At 44.4% G+C, this 16,001-nt stretch overlaps 1 protein-coding gene across 1 annotated transcript in view; it reads right to left on the bottom strand.

Moving 5' to 3' along the window:
• LOC128306797 (netrin-A-like) overlaps positions 1–16,001 on the bottom strand; it is a 54,226-nt gene that overhangs the window by 13,007 nt on the left and 25,218 nt on the right. The window contains exon 2 of the mRNA XM_053044411.1: positions 12,806–12,994. Within this exon, the coding sequence (XP_052900371.1) occupies positions 12,806–12,994 (189 nt within the window). The remainder of the gene's footprint in view (positions 1–12,805; positions 12,995–16,001) is intronic.

Here is a 16,001-nt window from a genome sequence, read left to right as displayed (position 1 = left end):
CATTCAACTTTTATTTTATTAGAATGTTAGCTACAGAAGATAACGAGATCACTGCCGGCTGCGGGAAGGCTGATGGTTGTGGAAGAATTTGAATGTGGTTTTCAAACGATAGCAACAACATGGCGGCGAGGAAAAAAAAAGGCGAAACACGATTCCACAGCATTCCCCAACACTAATCGATTTGTATTCGGCTCGTTGATGTCGAAGATTAAACTCTCCTCCATCTTCATCACTCCTCCACATTACCACATTCCAGTCAGCTAGCGCTATGGTTGCCGGAATCACTACGCTGTGATTAATAAATTTAAATCGCGCAGAAAAGTATGCAATCTCTCCCTCAGCAAGGAAAATCAATTACCACCCCTCGGCAAAATGCGGGAACGGAGGCAACGCCACACGCGCGGCAACATCCTGCTTCGAGGCTTTTTTGAAGTTTTGCCCAACGTTAGAAGCGGGTGTGATACTTATTCAACCGTGCAGAAATAATGAAATCAGCAGCACGTCTAATGTACAGAGCTACATCGTATCATAACGTTACACGGCGAAGCGTGTGCTGGCCGGGAAGGAATCCAAATCCACCGTTTCGGTAATCGTTCGGTTCGTAAATGGCAAGAGTTGTACATAAATCTACAACAGCTTAGAAAAAAGAAAAACAACCACACACCAGCACACAGCATCCTCGTTCGTTCACATTGATTGATTCACGGTTGTAACCTTCTGCTGCCTTCAGTACGCCATTGCACGACTCTCCGGACCGGAAATGTCACCAGCGTGCGCAATCCGTGGGCTTATCTGTCGTGAGTTACTGCTAATTTTGGGGGCAAAGTGTGAGACTGTTTAGTGGGTAATTTGAAAAATTAGTCAGCTCGTAAATCGTGCACCGGAAGTGGCCCGCTTCAGCCCAGCCGGAAGGTTTGCCATTGCGGAGGAGCAGTTTACGTGTGGAATATATTTTAGCAAGGGTTTATTACACAGGCTTAATCGGGGTTTTAGAGTGGACACATTGCCGCTACTGGAAGGTATTTTGTAAATCTTTTACCACACGATACGCCTACTTAATGTGCGGTTGTTTTTATTACGCTAGTCATTAAATTAATTATAACAATTTTAAGCCGAGCTTTTCCACAATTTGTTTTGGGCGAAATTTCTGGAATATTCTGCTTAATGACGCAGTAGTCTAATTACAACTTTGGTTTTTGGAGAAGAAATGCACTGTATAGTAATAACAAGTAGAAATAGAATAACAGTTTTGACAGACATCAAGTCTAAGGATGTAAAAAGAAAGGACTAGTCTCTAGTATGAGCCTGAACATTAAGAAGTTTAGATTTAGGGACATTGAGAAATTGAGACTTTTGGTTATTGAAATTTTAGGGATATTATTAAATTATTGAAGAATAGAAAGAAGTTATATTACCTCATGAATAATCTATTAAGATACGCAAAGCATCTTCTAATTCTAATTATTTCAGAGAGATCCTCTACATCCGATGGCATTATGGTAGCGGCGTCGGTCTTCACACGAACGGACCGGACCAATCCTTCGTACACAGGACTGACTATCCAGCTACAGGTAAATAAAGTCACTGAAAGCCAGAAATGGCAGACTTAGACCACTTGAGGTTATGGTGACAATAAAGAAGAAGAGGAAAAATGTCATTGAAACTGTGGATCGCTGGAGCAATTTACTCAAGTTTTCAAAGACGCTCTCAGAAAATGCATTAAGAGCATTCTTAAGAAGAAATTGCATCCCACATCCAATCAAGTTCCACGACCAAGGATATAAGTATAGGTATATAGGTACCGGATCTACCAGATGCCGGAACCATCCTTGGAGCATTTGCTTGTCGTGTACGCAACCTTTACCCTCTAACTCTTTTATCCATTAATCAATCAGATTGATTAAAGCCATTTCCGGTACAGGTTTCTTGCTGTGCTTCCTTCACCACGAAAAAGTGCGTACCGCGCAAAGCAACTGCGGCTAAATCTTAATTTAAACCGCGTTACCTGAGCATTGTTCATGTTTTGACGCTCGGTGCGTGGGCGAAACGACAAGACTCCGAGTGCATTACGGTACAAGACCGGTGCAAAAGGTGTCTCGCGAGTGTCTCTAAACCAGAACCAGAACTGGTTCGCGCCGGGCGTGTTTATTGCCGAATTTGAAACACGACCTCGGGACGAGACGCCCGGGTTGTCCAAGCCAAGGAACCAAGGACCAGCGATCTCGCGAAGTCGTCGGAGTCGTAAATTGTGCTCCAATTATTTATGCACTGTAGCATCTTGAAAAAAAACCGAAACTGTTCGTGCACAGCTCCACGGCCCAGGCCGTTCGCGGGGTTCAGGCATGGTTGGTTTGTGTAGGTCGCTTGCGCTTCGGTTGTTTGTTTTGCGCTTTCTTTCTGCTGCGGCGAAACTGCGTCATGGCCGCTTTCGCACGGATGGGCAGGCACGATCCCCGGGAGTATTTATGTTTGTTCTTGGTGTGTATTTATCGGCTGCCTGGCCGCTTGATGCTAGCGGCTGGCCAAAAATAATAGTTGGTCACTGCTTACGTCTCGCAGGCTTTAGTTTCTTTTATTTCGCCGGTCTTTGGGGGTATTATTTTTATAGTAGGAAATTAGACGTAAGGATGGCACTGATGGCTTAAACTTTGATTAATGAAAGTGCAATTAATTTTGCGAAAATAATTTACCCCACCGAGGACATCTTTGCACTTCTATTCTTGGTTTCAGACGAATGTAGGGTGTAGACAACATTTTCCAATTGCAGTCAAAATAATATTTAATTTTATTTAGAAAATGATTCAACACTAACTTAAGAAATAGAGAGTTTTGAGAACTTTTTTGATAACACTCATCTACCAAAAAACTTATCCATCTGAGCGGTGCGGCGTTTGAGTGTGAACATCATCAACATATGATAAGCACTTCATCTCCGTTATTGAATCGTTTACATAGACAATGTATCATAAGTTAGCACACGACCAGCCTATTTTCGAGGGTAAACGGTAGCAGAAATTCGTTATTCAATCGTACTTTTTACTTCCGCTTTACGCAATCCTACACCCCTTTTGCGAAACCGAGACTGAGCTTCCTCCAGCAGTCCACACAGTTTAAAGTGAATTGAACTCCTTCCGCTGAACCAAACCGGGAATATAAATCGACCCCGGCGATAGAGGGGGATAGGGGGGAGTACAAAGTAAATAAGTGTTGGTTAAATTATTTGAGAAAATAACTCGTCTTCCAGCAGGCCAGAACAGATAAATAGAAGCGTATGAAAAATCCACAATCGCCTCCTCACCCCCCTCCCCCGGACAGAACGTGGCGGTGAAATAAGGGAAAATCCATCAAAATAACACCGAGCAGGGATTTGCATCATCCGGTATTCGGTTCAGGATTTTTCCATGCGAAAGCGATTTGCTGGGGGGAGTGGCCTTTTTTCGAAGCAACAGTGAAAAGGAAAAACGCTCGTGTGCGTGAACGATTTTGTTAGCATTCGTTTGAAGTCCTTTTGCCAGCCGTTGCGGGAATGTGCTGTGTGTGTGTTTTTTTTCTGTTCCTGAGGTGGCGTTCGTGTTTTCCTTTGCTGGAATGGGCAATTTCGGTGTGATGGATTTGTTCTTCCTGCTTCCTGCCGTTCGCAGAAGAGTTTAAGCACGTTCCAGAACACAGACAGCGGGAGGGAGACTTATAAAATTGTACCGTGTGTCGTTATGTTACGTGCGCGCAATGGAAGATGACGGTATTCACGATTTGCTTGAGGACTTTAAAAGTTTGCAAACGTCAGGAAAAAATCCAGCAATAAAATGCCAACAGCAGTTACAGCGCCGTTTTTTGAACTATTAATTTTAAAACCTATACCGCACGTAAGCTACCACCAGTAACCCTGCAGTTGTTTCATCTTGAAGTTCCTGAACTTGAAGCTCGGGAAAAAAAATTGTCACGAAAAGTTCCTTCTCGCTTTTCGCGTGCTGCGCCTGTTTGGAGTTTATCACACGAGCGAAACAGCTTCCCAATTCCTACCCGATCCCGATGTTTCATCTTCCTTCTATTGGGTGAGGAAAGGGAAGGAGGAGGGGCAGGGAGAGGGCACACCATTCCCCCAAACGCCAGCGTTCCTGGTGCATTCCGAAGGTGTACTGGCCAAACCGAGGGCGAATACCGACGAGCTGGTGCGAGGATATAGTTGAAGGCTGCGAATGTGATACTTTTTCATGCCTTAACGCACACATGAACTCGTTAATGATGGTAGGCATTTCTGCGTTATTTTTTGCACCCGTGCACTCATCTCACTGCCCCACTCCCAACTCAGCCTCACCATCCCACAACAAAAAACAAAACCCATGAATGAATCGAGTCAATCTAGGAAGGACAATTTCTGTGCGCTCAATTTGTGTTACGCATCGGGCAGAGTTTTCTTTCTCGCCGTGGAGTCCGCGGCATTCCGCACACATAAAAAAGGGGTGCTTATTGGGGGTTTCCTTTTCGGGCAGGGTTTTGGGAGCTTTTGGGGGGCGACGATTGGCGGCGCACCGTAAAGTAAACTTCGGTTTACTTTGTGAGGGGTTTTTGGGATGGGCCCTACGGTTGGAGCATTTTAACGAGATATGGTTGCTGGTTTTTACTCGATTTTTTATGTATCGCGAAGAACTGGCCCTAAAGTCCATTCATTCTATTGCGTACGGATCATTTGCTTTGGTCTGGAGTTTAACCGACGGTTTATTGGGAGATGGTAGATTAGGAAACTCTTTTGCCAAACATTGATTGCTTCCCAAAATTTTTACAGAAAGTGACAAGTTATTGTTTTCCGGGGAACCCATGGCTGTTCTAGCTCGCTATAGGTGGATGGAGTGGAATTTGCGAAGTTGGAAAGTTATTATCTAGTTCTAAAGACATTTCACGAGAAATCATGCTTCATGGTGCAATTTCGGAAGGATTTCCTTCAAGGAATCCGTCCTCGTTTATAGACCTTTTAGACCTGAGTAACTAATACATTTAAAGGTTTATGTAACATTTTTTACCATTGAATGTTGTTATATTCAAACATAAGATGTCAACCAAATTATAAGTGCCATGTAGTCAACTTCGTGCAACTGCTCCAACCAGTGTGAGCAAACACTACAGCATCAAGGTATCAGATGCTCACAGCGATGAATCTTTCCATATTCCTAGTCCATTATAGACTGTCTGAGTGAGCTAGCTGTTATCCCCTTCAGTTCTATTTGTATTCATTGTGGGAAAAGTAATAAAAGAGATTCGTTTAAGTATCTGCAGATAGAAGATACGAATAAACGCACCACAGCTCGTATGTTATCTACACCCCCTTGCGCCGCTCGATCCCTTTTTGTTTTCTTCCATTTCGCTTGATTTTCATTATAGATTCTCGTTGTTTTGCGCTACACCATCGAGACACAATGATTTTGCATATCTAGGCACTCGTGGAACTGGAGGATATAACCCAGGGAGTACCTATCGCCGAATCCTTGTGGTGGGGTTTTTTTTTTTTGGGAAAACCGAACTCCTTCCCAGGATACAAAACACACACTCGCATACGGCAAAATAAAAACGTAAACAAAACGAGGACTGTGACTTTCGTTTCGTGGTAGGCAGAAACAAACACAAAAAAAACGTTGACACATAAAACCACCTTGTCAACGGCAACGACTCTATCTGGATCTGGCCCGGTTGGTTTGGTCGTCTATAAACTGTAGCAAACAGTCAGAAGAAAGGGGAACGTCGGTGAGTATGGCTATAACGTGACGAAATGCTCTGGGGACACATTGCATCTCTGGACGAGCGTGCGTTTCGATAATGAAAGTACGCCATAAAGGTCGGCTCGGTTTACCTTTTTCCCCAGTGTTTGGTTTGGCCAGGATAGCTGAGACAGCCCATCGTGTTTACAATTCATCCGGGAGTATGCTCAATGGTTTGCCCGTGAATGTGACAAGAAGCTTGCCACTATTCACCCAAAAGTCCTGGAAGATTACAATACTTTTCTGTTTCGGCGATGATCGAGAAGAGTTGGTAAACGTACGATAGCGGCCTACGACACTCCAGGGAATTATCGTGCGACAACTTCGACTAACTAGGTAGTCCAATTTTACGTGCCGTAGCAGTTCTGCTCCAGCTTGACTAATTCAATTTCAGATGGAATTGAAAATCCGTCATAAAATCTTGTCCGTTTTTGCAGTGAGTTCCAACTCGGGATATTGCATGTACATTTTTCGTACGTCGACTCCTCCGTCAGACTTTCGAAAGTGAGAAACTGCGTACAACTATTCGCACACTTGCACACATCACACTGCATCATGCATGGAATGCGTCTTCAGTAGTGGACATAATCGCAAATCTCACCTCACACTTGGTTGGGCGGTGGTCCTGCTACGATTTAGATTATCTCCGCAAGATACGTCGTGCCGGGTACGGTGCACACCTCTTGCCAAACGGACAAGATCCACACCGAAATGTGCAAAGAGTGTAGCCGGGCAGAGTGTATTAAATCAAAACACACCTTGCGCATCATACACGGCGGGGGCCGCACACGATGTCAGAGAGCTCCGACTAGTAACGGTGCACAGGCTGGCCGAAGATTCGGAGCGCAAAGCAAAAGGAAAAAAAACACACTTTGCTACTTTCAAGCAGGATTTTTGCAGGCAGGTAGCAATAATAGCGAGATGATGATGTTGATAGCAATATCGCTGCTGGGCTAGGTCGGGAACGTACCGTGTGTGCTGCCCTCCTACCGAGGTGGTGTTGGTCGTACACATGCATTTAACCGACCGGAGTCTCGACAACCACACGACCGGCGGCACTTGGGGAGCGCATGTACATTAAAAATTATTTAATGCGATATTTTGGTGCACCAAAGTCATAAATATTTTCACTTCTTCTGCTCTTCTATCGCTGCTGCCAGCTGTAGTCAGGTGCCGTGGAAGGTGACCGGTGTAATCGAGCCGTGTAACCAACTGCAAGCCAAACGCCACGGAAGCTCAAGGTGCCGAACGAATGTTGTTGCACATGTCGTGCGATGGGTTGATGTGTTGCTTCAAACCAGGAGATGTTTTGTTACAACGCTGCATTTCTGAAGATATTGGAATCGACTGACTTTATTGTTATTATAGCAATTGGTTTTAGTAGTCACTACCAGTGTTTCTGGAAGCTAAATCCTCCAATAAATAAGGGTTTTGCTATTGGAGGTAAAATGTGTACAAACAATACACAAACAATGCAGTAGCCTTCACAATAATTAATGGGCAATTGGGTGCACTCGGTCGATATAGTATACAAAGAACCCATATTGAGAAGACTCCGGAAACGATTCTCATACATCCAATGGAAAGTGTTAAGTACACCTGGACATCTGCTAGAATATTTATAAATTCATTACCAACTCCCATGTCGTACCATAAATTGAACGTTTCCTCCCTGCTTGATGTTGCCAGCTGCGGTTTATCTGGCGAATTGCTGGTACCGTTCTGTCCACAGTTTCCAACTTCTAGACTGGTAAGCATCTGTTTTTGCAAACGGTTTTATTTGTGCATAAGGCGTGTGTGAAACGACGCCTCAATCGCTGTCCGATCGATTAGCGCAGAAGTTGACAGATTCATTTCAACCGTTCATCATTAATGAGGACAACAATTAAACTGACCAATCGTACCGATTGTCAACGACGGGATTTTCCCTGCCACAGGAATGCGATTTTCCACCGTATTGATGTAGTAGTGCACCCCCCCGCCCACCAACTTGCGTTCCATATGGCCGTTTTGCACGCTCATGAACTAACTTTGGGTAGTGAATCCCGGTGAAGAAGATGGATAGAATTCGGTGTACGGCGGAGACAGGGTGAACAATTAAAATTCAATCATTTGCAAGCGCGCTCTGGTACGGCGTAGCCTCCGGTAGCAATAAGTGCGCACAGCCTCGCCCGTGCTGCGGTGCGTGTCGTATCTGGCGGTGGCTTTTACCCGTGGAACGTTGCAATCATCGCTCCACCAACAAACCTGTGCGAAACTCTTGATCTGGCTCGTAATTCTGGGGCGGCTGAATACGGCTGGCGATGGTACCTGGTAGTTTGCTGGTAGCCCGCAGGCTCTATTCTTTTCTGTGGGCCCCGTTATCGGGTTTTACCGATCCGGACGTGAATGCACGAATCCTGGGCCAGACCTGGTAAAATTAAATTTTCGGCTCATCATCTGCCCTCGGGGGCCATGTCGGACGGAACGGATTTTGGGAGGGCTCCGAGCAGACTCTGACTTACAGTGGATAAAGCGCAAAGTGTTTTCCAACCAAGCCCACTGTGCACCGAATCGTCGTTTGACAGTTTGTCAACTAACAGACGTCACTTTTTGCAAATTTGGAATGGCAAATACTTCCAGTTTTGGGCAATATGTTTAACTTTATACTCTATGTCAGTATTCCAGTGATGTCTGAATGTATCTCCAGAAGTCACAATGGTTGCTATTTTTGTGTGCCTTTATATGATCTTATACACAAACGTTATCACCTACCAACAAATCAAAGAGAGAGAGATGAAGAGAATGTTGCGACTCTGAAATTGCTAATGGTTATATCGCATTCTCGCTTGATGCATTTTTGAAAAATTGACAAAACTCTAAGTCTCGCCCTTGATGTTCCAGCCGATTCACTAAACAGATTTTAATCACCATACGCACATACCCACCCGATCAATCTATCAGACTCTCTGTCCAGTGCGTACACCGTCGACTTCGACCAAATATCCAGTAACGAACAAACAGTCTGATGACCTCGAGTCAACACCAGTCCGTTCCAATACATTCCACCAGCAACTGTTGTTGTGGAGAGATACGGGAGATCCCTACCCATTGCCTACATATGGACAGGCTGCACGAATTACCAGGCGTACTGTTTGCACATTCGTGCATGCGTACGCAATAAAGCACAGCACATTCCCGGCGCTGGTAAAACAAATTCGAAGGCCACCGCACCGGAACCGTCCCTGCAATGCCACGCCACCACAACCGACTTCGACAGATTTGTAGCACGGAATGCACTGGGACGCTCGTTGTTTGTTTGTTTGTTTCGTCCATTTGTCCGATGCTCTCTAATGTTGATATGATCCGAAATTATGCCCTTGAGCAGGGCCCGGTATCTCGCAGCGGGCAGTTCAAAACGCTTCGTGGCACCAGTCAGTCCACCGCCCACGTTTCGGACACGCTCACCAAACAATTGGTTTACGTTTGAAGTTGATCCTGGAGGCCAGGACGGCACGGTTGTGTGCTGCCAATGCTGGGCACCTTATCGTACCGCTGAGCCCTCTTATCGGCCAGGCTGTGCTGGGATGCGTATCGTGTAGTTAACTTTTATCCCTTGCCTAATGTCGGCTGTGTACTGCTCGTTTGGTCGGACTTTCCGTCTGCCGGAGGCTAGATGACTGCTCAATTTCAAACGTAAGTTCTTTTTTCGTACACATTGGAAATGCTCTACAAACTATTGTGCTGCTACAAAAACAACGGACCGATGGAAAAGCTCAATTGCCAACTACGGAAACATTTCATTCGCACTCCCTGACTTTTATAGTACAGCGATAGTAACTCTCATTCGGGAACAGAACATGGCTAGGATAGTGCGTTTTGGTTTTAATTACAAAGTACTGAGTTTGTCTTTAAGGTACAATAAATGTTTCACAAATATAAGATAGAATCGGAGAGAGTTTCCATCTCTATTTTAATCGTAGTAGAAATGAGCTCTTTTTTTTAGCAATCTGCATCTCTAAATTCATGCATTCTATAAGTTTCATGAACCCGACTCTTTATTCGAAATATTCAAGAATCTCTGAAGATTCATGAATCCTCAAAGATTCAAATAAATCTAAAGAAGAAATCCTCAAAGATGAATCCTCGAGATTCATGAATCCTCAGAGATTTATGAATCCTCAGATTCATGAATCTTCGTGATTTATGAATCCTCAGAGATTCATGAATCCTCAAAGATTACTGAATCCTCATAGATTAATAAATCTCTTCTGAAACATAACTTTGGCCTGTTATGTTAATGTTTTTTGGCTTTTCTCAGCTTGAAATCCCAATGAAGAAGTAAAACCAATCGTCGTTAAAACCATATCGAGCAGGTGGATTTACAATTTGAGCGTGAGGAAATACTTAGAGTATGATTTAAAAAATTATGTTTCCGAAGAAATTCATGAATCTCGAGGATTCACAAATTTCGAAGAATCTCTATGATTCATGAATCTTTCGCGAATCGACTCATGATTTGAATGACCCCTCTTTAAAGATTCATATGAATGACTCTTCGCAAAGGATTCATTAATCACAACACAAGTCTGCATCTTATTGTGAAATGAAATCCGTAGGCAAAGTTAACAATTATAGGACAAAGGTAATTGAATAGATGTGGTGGGACCTGATGTTTGTTGTATATTGTGAGTTCTGCTCAGTGTTTGATCTGTCTTTAAAACCAACGCATCGCACCGCAGGAAATCTTTAACTTCTTAAAATAAAAATGGAGCAATACGGCCTGGCCGTCCATGAATAAATAAAAAAAAAAAAATAAAAATGGTTTCAAACAAGGATTCAAGGATGTGTCCTTGGAACCAGATGTTTAATTTAGTGATCCTAGTAGATTTCCATAGTTATTCGAACACGAGCAACCTAAACCAGAACGCTAAAAACGGAACCCACTAAATGGATTCTCATGGACAAAAGAGTGCTGCCTGCTAAAAATATCTCAACTTCTTAGTAGTCAGACGAGATCACGGAACCACCACGGAAAAGCAAACATGGTACCGCTTAGCTACCACATCCATAATTCATCTATAATCACTACAACCCTCGTGGAAGGGATGTATAAAGCAAGCTGACAGGCATAATAACGGTCCAGAACAATGCGCCTACCCAAACAACAAAATGGAAACAGCATTCCGCTGTGGTTTGAAAGGGTTTGTTCGGCAAGATCCTTGATGAAGTTGAGTTTACACGAACTATTCTAGAGAAAAAGCACTAAAATAGGAGTTGTGTTACGTCCCTGTAGCTGGGTGGATTTTGGTTCACAATTTTTTTTTTGCAAAATATATTTAAACACTCATCAGTGGATATCCATGTGCTATCGTATAGCCATAGCTCAAGGTGATTTATTTCCAATTTTATATGCTCATCAACGAGCCACCCTGGCTTATGTCAGCTCGCCATTCACAAAATCTAGGAAGTGTAGCAAGAATTTTCGAAAATCCCTCTTTTGGGCGTAGGTTGAATGAAGAATGTCGAATTTTGTTTTCCTTCCTTTGCTCATGCCCTCGTTTGGAGAAAAATCAGACGGTAAGGAACATGCAGCCAGACGTGAAAACGTGACCGATCGAAAACCCCAACACTGGGCAATCCTCGCTTGAATGTAGAATTTCTGATTTCGATGAACTGCTAACCAAAAGGAAGAGCGAACGTGCTAATGAAACTGGCATGGGAAACTGAACGGTGAAGCATAAATTGAAAACGTCCTGCCGGGGCCGAAGTAACAAATCGGAAAATTACTTCGAGTGGGGGAAAAAAATCCCCAAAATGCCGCGGCTCGGAATGGGGTTCGGTAATAAAACCTTCCCGTGTAAGTGTTCGGTGGGCTCCAAAAAATTCAACAATACATTTACCGACGGGTCGGTTGTATCCAGCGCGATGATGGATGGCGCATGGTGGGACGCAACGAAAAGCCCCGGGTGCCGGCCTGTCTATTTTCCGCAGCAAAAGGTGCCAAGATCGATGGTGGAAGATCTAGACCTGGGCTGCCGGGAAAAACACGCCATCGCATCGAGCGTGGTGATGAATTATTAATAATCTTCAGAAAGAAATTACTTTCGAGCGGAAAGAAGACCCACCACCGGAAATCCGGAATCTTTTCCCAGGGAACGCACTTCCTGGGTTGTTCGAGCGTTTGCGAAGCGTTCGCCAGCGCCGGGAAATCAAATGCGTGCCTCTGCGACTAGAGCAGTGCCGCAGCTCAACCAAGTCAATCAGTTAAAGAGCGTTAAAGCGGTATGGGAGATTTATGGAATTTCTGCTAGATAGACTTTAACAATTACGGCGGAATATGGATAAAACGGACACGGCTGATGTGGGTAGTGGTTCCCATTGCGATATCAGGCGTTATATTCATGAAGACCCTGACATGCGAAAGGTCATACTATTCCTGAGTCATCTCCGTCTGATACATAATACTTGAAACTCAATACTACAAAATACTCAGCCATTTGCTAGCAAGATAAACTATATCAATAAATAAATCCCTATACAGCGATAAGTATGCCAACAGACAGATTTGTCACCTTACCGATGGTTGCATTCGGCAAATGGAATTAAAATTAGTTACCGATTATGGCAGAACCGTAAGCTCGCAAAAAAAACCTCACGTAGGCTTGCAACAGTTCACACAGTGTATTAAAAAGATGGCGGCTCCCAGTATTGGATCCGCTATCCATTTTGCAGCGCATGCCGGTGAGAAATGATTAATAGGGTGCGTTTCGCGAAACCGTGTGCGAACATCGTCGGCTATCACGCCTTGAGACAGACATCATAAATCTTCATTAAATTATGTGATCTGATGAAATTTCTTTTTGCTGTTCTACACACCGTTGCGGGAAGGTGGTGAGATCCTGACGCGTAAGCGAGCGATTGACACAAAAATTTGCTTCTTTCGTTTTATTCTTTGTTTTGGGTGACTGCGAGCGTGGAGATAGATGGAATAAAAACCAAAGTACGGCAGCATCCAATAATGACGAATTGTTTGATATATGAGCAGAATGACTTGGAACAGTAGTGGCACATACCTTTGCAGACTTTCCTGTGGCTGATTGGTTTGGTAGCGTCTCGGTAGAAGCCTTCTCGGCAGTAGTGACAGTGACGTCCAGTGGTCGCATGCCGGCAGCTTAGACATACGCCACCGGATATCCGGCCGGACATCTTGTACAGCTCCATGTTGAAACGGCAGCGGCGCGCGTGTCCGTTACAGTTGCATGCTGGTTTTGCGTCGACAATGGAACCGTCCGGAAATGGGAGCAAAAACGAAACAGAACGATGCATGCAAGATTAGTTGAGAGAATGTAAATGTTTGGAGTTGAAGAGATAGAAGCGTTTTTTTTTATTTCGTTGAGAACAACAACGATTGGTAGATTTCTTGGAGCTTCCTTAGAATTATATATAAACGGTACATTTCCCCAATCTAAAGCTAAAGCTAATGGCGAGATCTGTCACCCGAAAATATACCTCGCAATACGTGATTCCGCAGCTCTTTGCCGGATTAACGATCGGAACTGGTCGAAGGGGGACAGCGAGCATACTCAGAAGAGCTATGGCACCTGAAAAGCACTGGATACAACCACTTGAAGCCAAGCCAATGAGTCAAACAATAAGCCTCGATAGGGAAAGGTGTAGGCATTCGCTCGCTATTTAATCTTTAATTTCCGCAGCCAGACTCCGGAAAGAGCCGTCGTGGTGACGCACCCAAGATCCGCCTCCGACCCACTCACACTCGCTTTACGGCAGCGGGAGTCTGCACTGGAGCGGCGATATTTTAAATTATTCATAGTAATGCACCCGGGGATGAAACGAAGACGATGTGCCCGGGACCTTTTACGAAAACTTCCGTAGATTTGCACGCACAACCGACACCCGCCTGTATGTCGAACTGCCGGTGAAGCACAAACGCTCGCGAAAGCAACTGAAACTGATCCCGTAGAAACAAAGCCGACCCGTGCGACGGTTTGCGACGTTTGAGACAGTTTCGTGTGTAAATAATAATTATTTCAGCAGCAATGGCAGCGTAACAAATGAGAAAGGGCGTCCAAACATTCGTCTGGTAGGAGTCAACAATGTCAGCCAAACAGGAAGTAGCGTTGGAGTTTGTGTGTGTGTGTAGTTCGTCTCGATGATACCTTTTTATGACGTATCTGTCACAATAAGTACGAACTTGACATAATGTACCCTCACACAAACACTTACCTACCCACTTTGCAGTAGAAAGATTCTGGAGGAGTTTCACCTCACGCAAAAAAGACGAGTTCAGAAATCGAATAAATAATGCCAATTTATACAGAGTGTATTTACTTCATCATTGTTCATTTTTTATTCTTGCACCATTATCTGAATGTTGTACAAAACATCTCAATGTTGCTATTTATCATCTCAACGAGAATAAAAATCCCTGAGACATTAAAAGCAACCAAAGACCTCTTTCAAAAGTGGAGTGGAGTGTATTTCCCATGGGTTATTTGGCGCGCCAGACAGAATTTCTAATGGACTTGATCAGCTCAAAACACACCGAGGGAGATCTTGGAGAGTAGTAGCTCTGGGTAGTAAGGAACGCTTCCTCCATTGCGGGCTCTTTTCCAAATTCTGCTTTCCCGCTTCTGCTCGCGCTGCAACAGGCGTACCTGATCCAGTTGAGCAGGAACACCTGTTGGAACCTGTTGGAACAGCAAGCTCCCAAATGGGGATTCGCCTTTGGCGCAGTGGACTACAAAATTAGAAATCTCAGTCAATTAGGACAAATCGTATTCGCACAATATGGATGAACATCAGCAGAAACCAGCCCACCACTCACGGACGCCTCCGGTAGGTGTGAAAGACCGGTAAAGTAGTAGTGTGGGAGCGGCTAAATCAAAATCACTCCTCGCACGGTGCGGCAGCCAAAACCTCCCGATGAGTTTGCTTTAATTCAAATTTAAATGCAAAAAAAGCGTACGACAACAGCCTCCGCTGCTCGTCCGCCGTTTTGGGGGTCGACATGGAGTGGATGGCGAACGAACGATTGAATCGTTGCGGTGAGTTTAATCAAGATAAATGGTCACACGATAATCTTCTCATTTGCGCCGTGCCTTCTGCAAGGCTCGGCTATTGCCGCTGCTGTTCAAGATTTCTCCCCGCGGTGATCTGTGCGGATGCGGATGCGGCTGGATGCGGTGTATGCTCTTCTGTACAATAAAGTACCGCGTGCGGGTATTTTGGACTAAACGTCAAGAGGCTCTCGCGTCGGATGTACATATTGTTGTTTGTTGCTTCGTACGGTTTCAGCAGCGGAGGATGAACGGTGGATGGTGGGTGGCAGTGTTTGTTTCTCTCACTGTATTGTTGCTACAGCTTCAAAGTATCGCATCACTGCGATACCGCCACCGGCTTAGCCGTCTCCATGGCTACGCGGAGACGCATTGCCGAACGAGATCGTTTGCCGGGCGTACCTAATTTCAATTAAAAGATGTTTGTTTTTAGAGCGCGCCCCGGCCTATAGTGCGCTCGCATTGAGGTGTGATTGTTGGGCGCGAGGCTTCGCTTACCGTGTATACCCCAAGTGGCGTGCAAGATCTGTGAACGAACGACGTTAAAGGCATTATAATGGTCGCAGATGAGGATGATGATGGTGCAGCTTTTTGCGGAATGTGCCACTCGGGTTGCTCTAGATCCTTCGCAACGTCAGCAGGTGGCACTTGCCCTCCTTCGTCTCTCAACTCGCTGCTATTGTACTCCGTGTCCCATCCTTCTGGTCTGGTCGGAATCATCAAAAACGTGAGCTCATTCCAAACGTGACCACCCGATAATGGTGTCGCAATGATACGTTTAATTGTAATTTGGTGATGTTTTCCTGCACTAACGATTGCTTACACCCCCGTTACTTCGTTTGAAGCGTAATGCCATGGTTGTGCATTGATCTTTTCGGTTAGTTATCATGACTTAGTGGATACTTTGGCTTAGACAAACTAAATATTCGACAAGAAGCGGATGGCAATATATTTTGTTATTATGCAGTGACTGATGTTGATATGGGCTCATTCAATTATTACGTAACGCAAAAATTGTCAATTTTTGCCGCACTCCCCCTTTTGTAAGACAATGTAACGCTGGACGCAACTCCCTTCTGTTAATTACATAACATTTTATCGACTGTTTTAAGTAAAAAAGTATTTTATAAAGCGTAAGCTAACAATTGATAAAGTAATTTTATTAGTGGCATATCACACAACTTTTACTATC

The sequence above is a fragment of the Anopheles moucheti genome, chromosome X, assembly GCF_943734755.1.
Source record: "Anopheles moucheti chromosome X, idAnoMoucSN_F20_07, whole genome shotgun sequence".
Classification (NCBI taxonomy): domain Eukaryota; kingdom Metazoa; phylum Arthropoda; class Insecta; order Diptera; family Culicidae; genus Anopheles; species Anopheles moucheti.
This window is presented reverse-complemented; position numbering and strand designations above follow the sequence as displayed.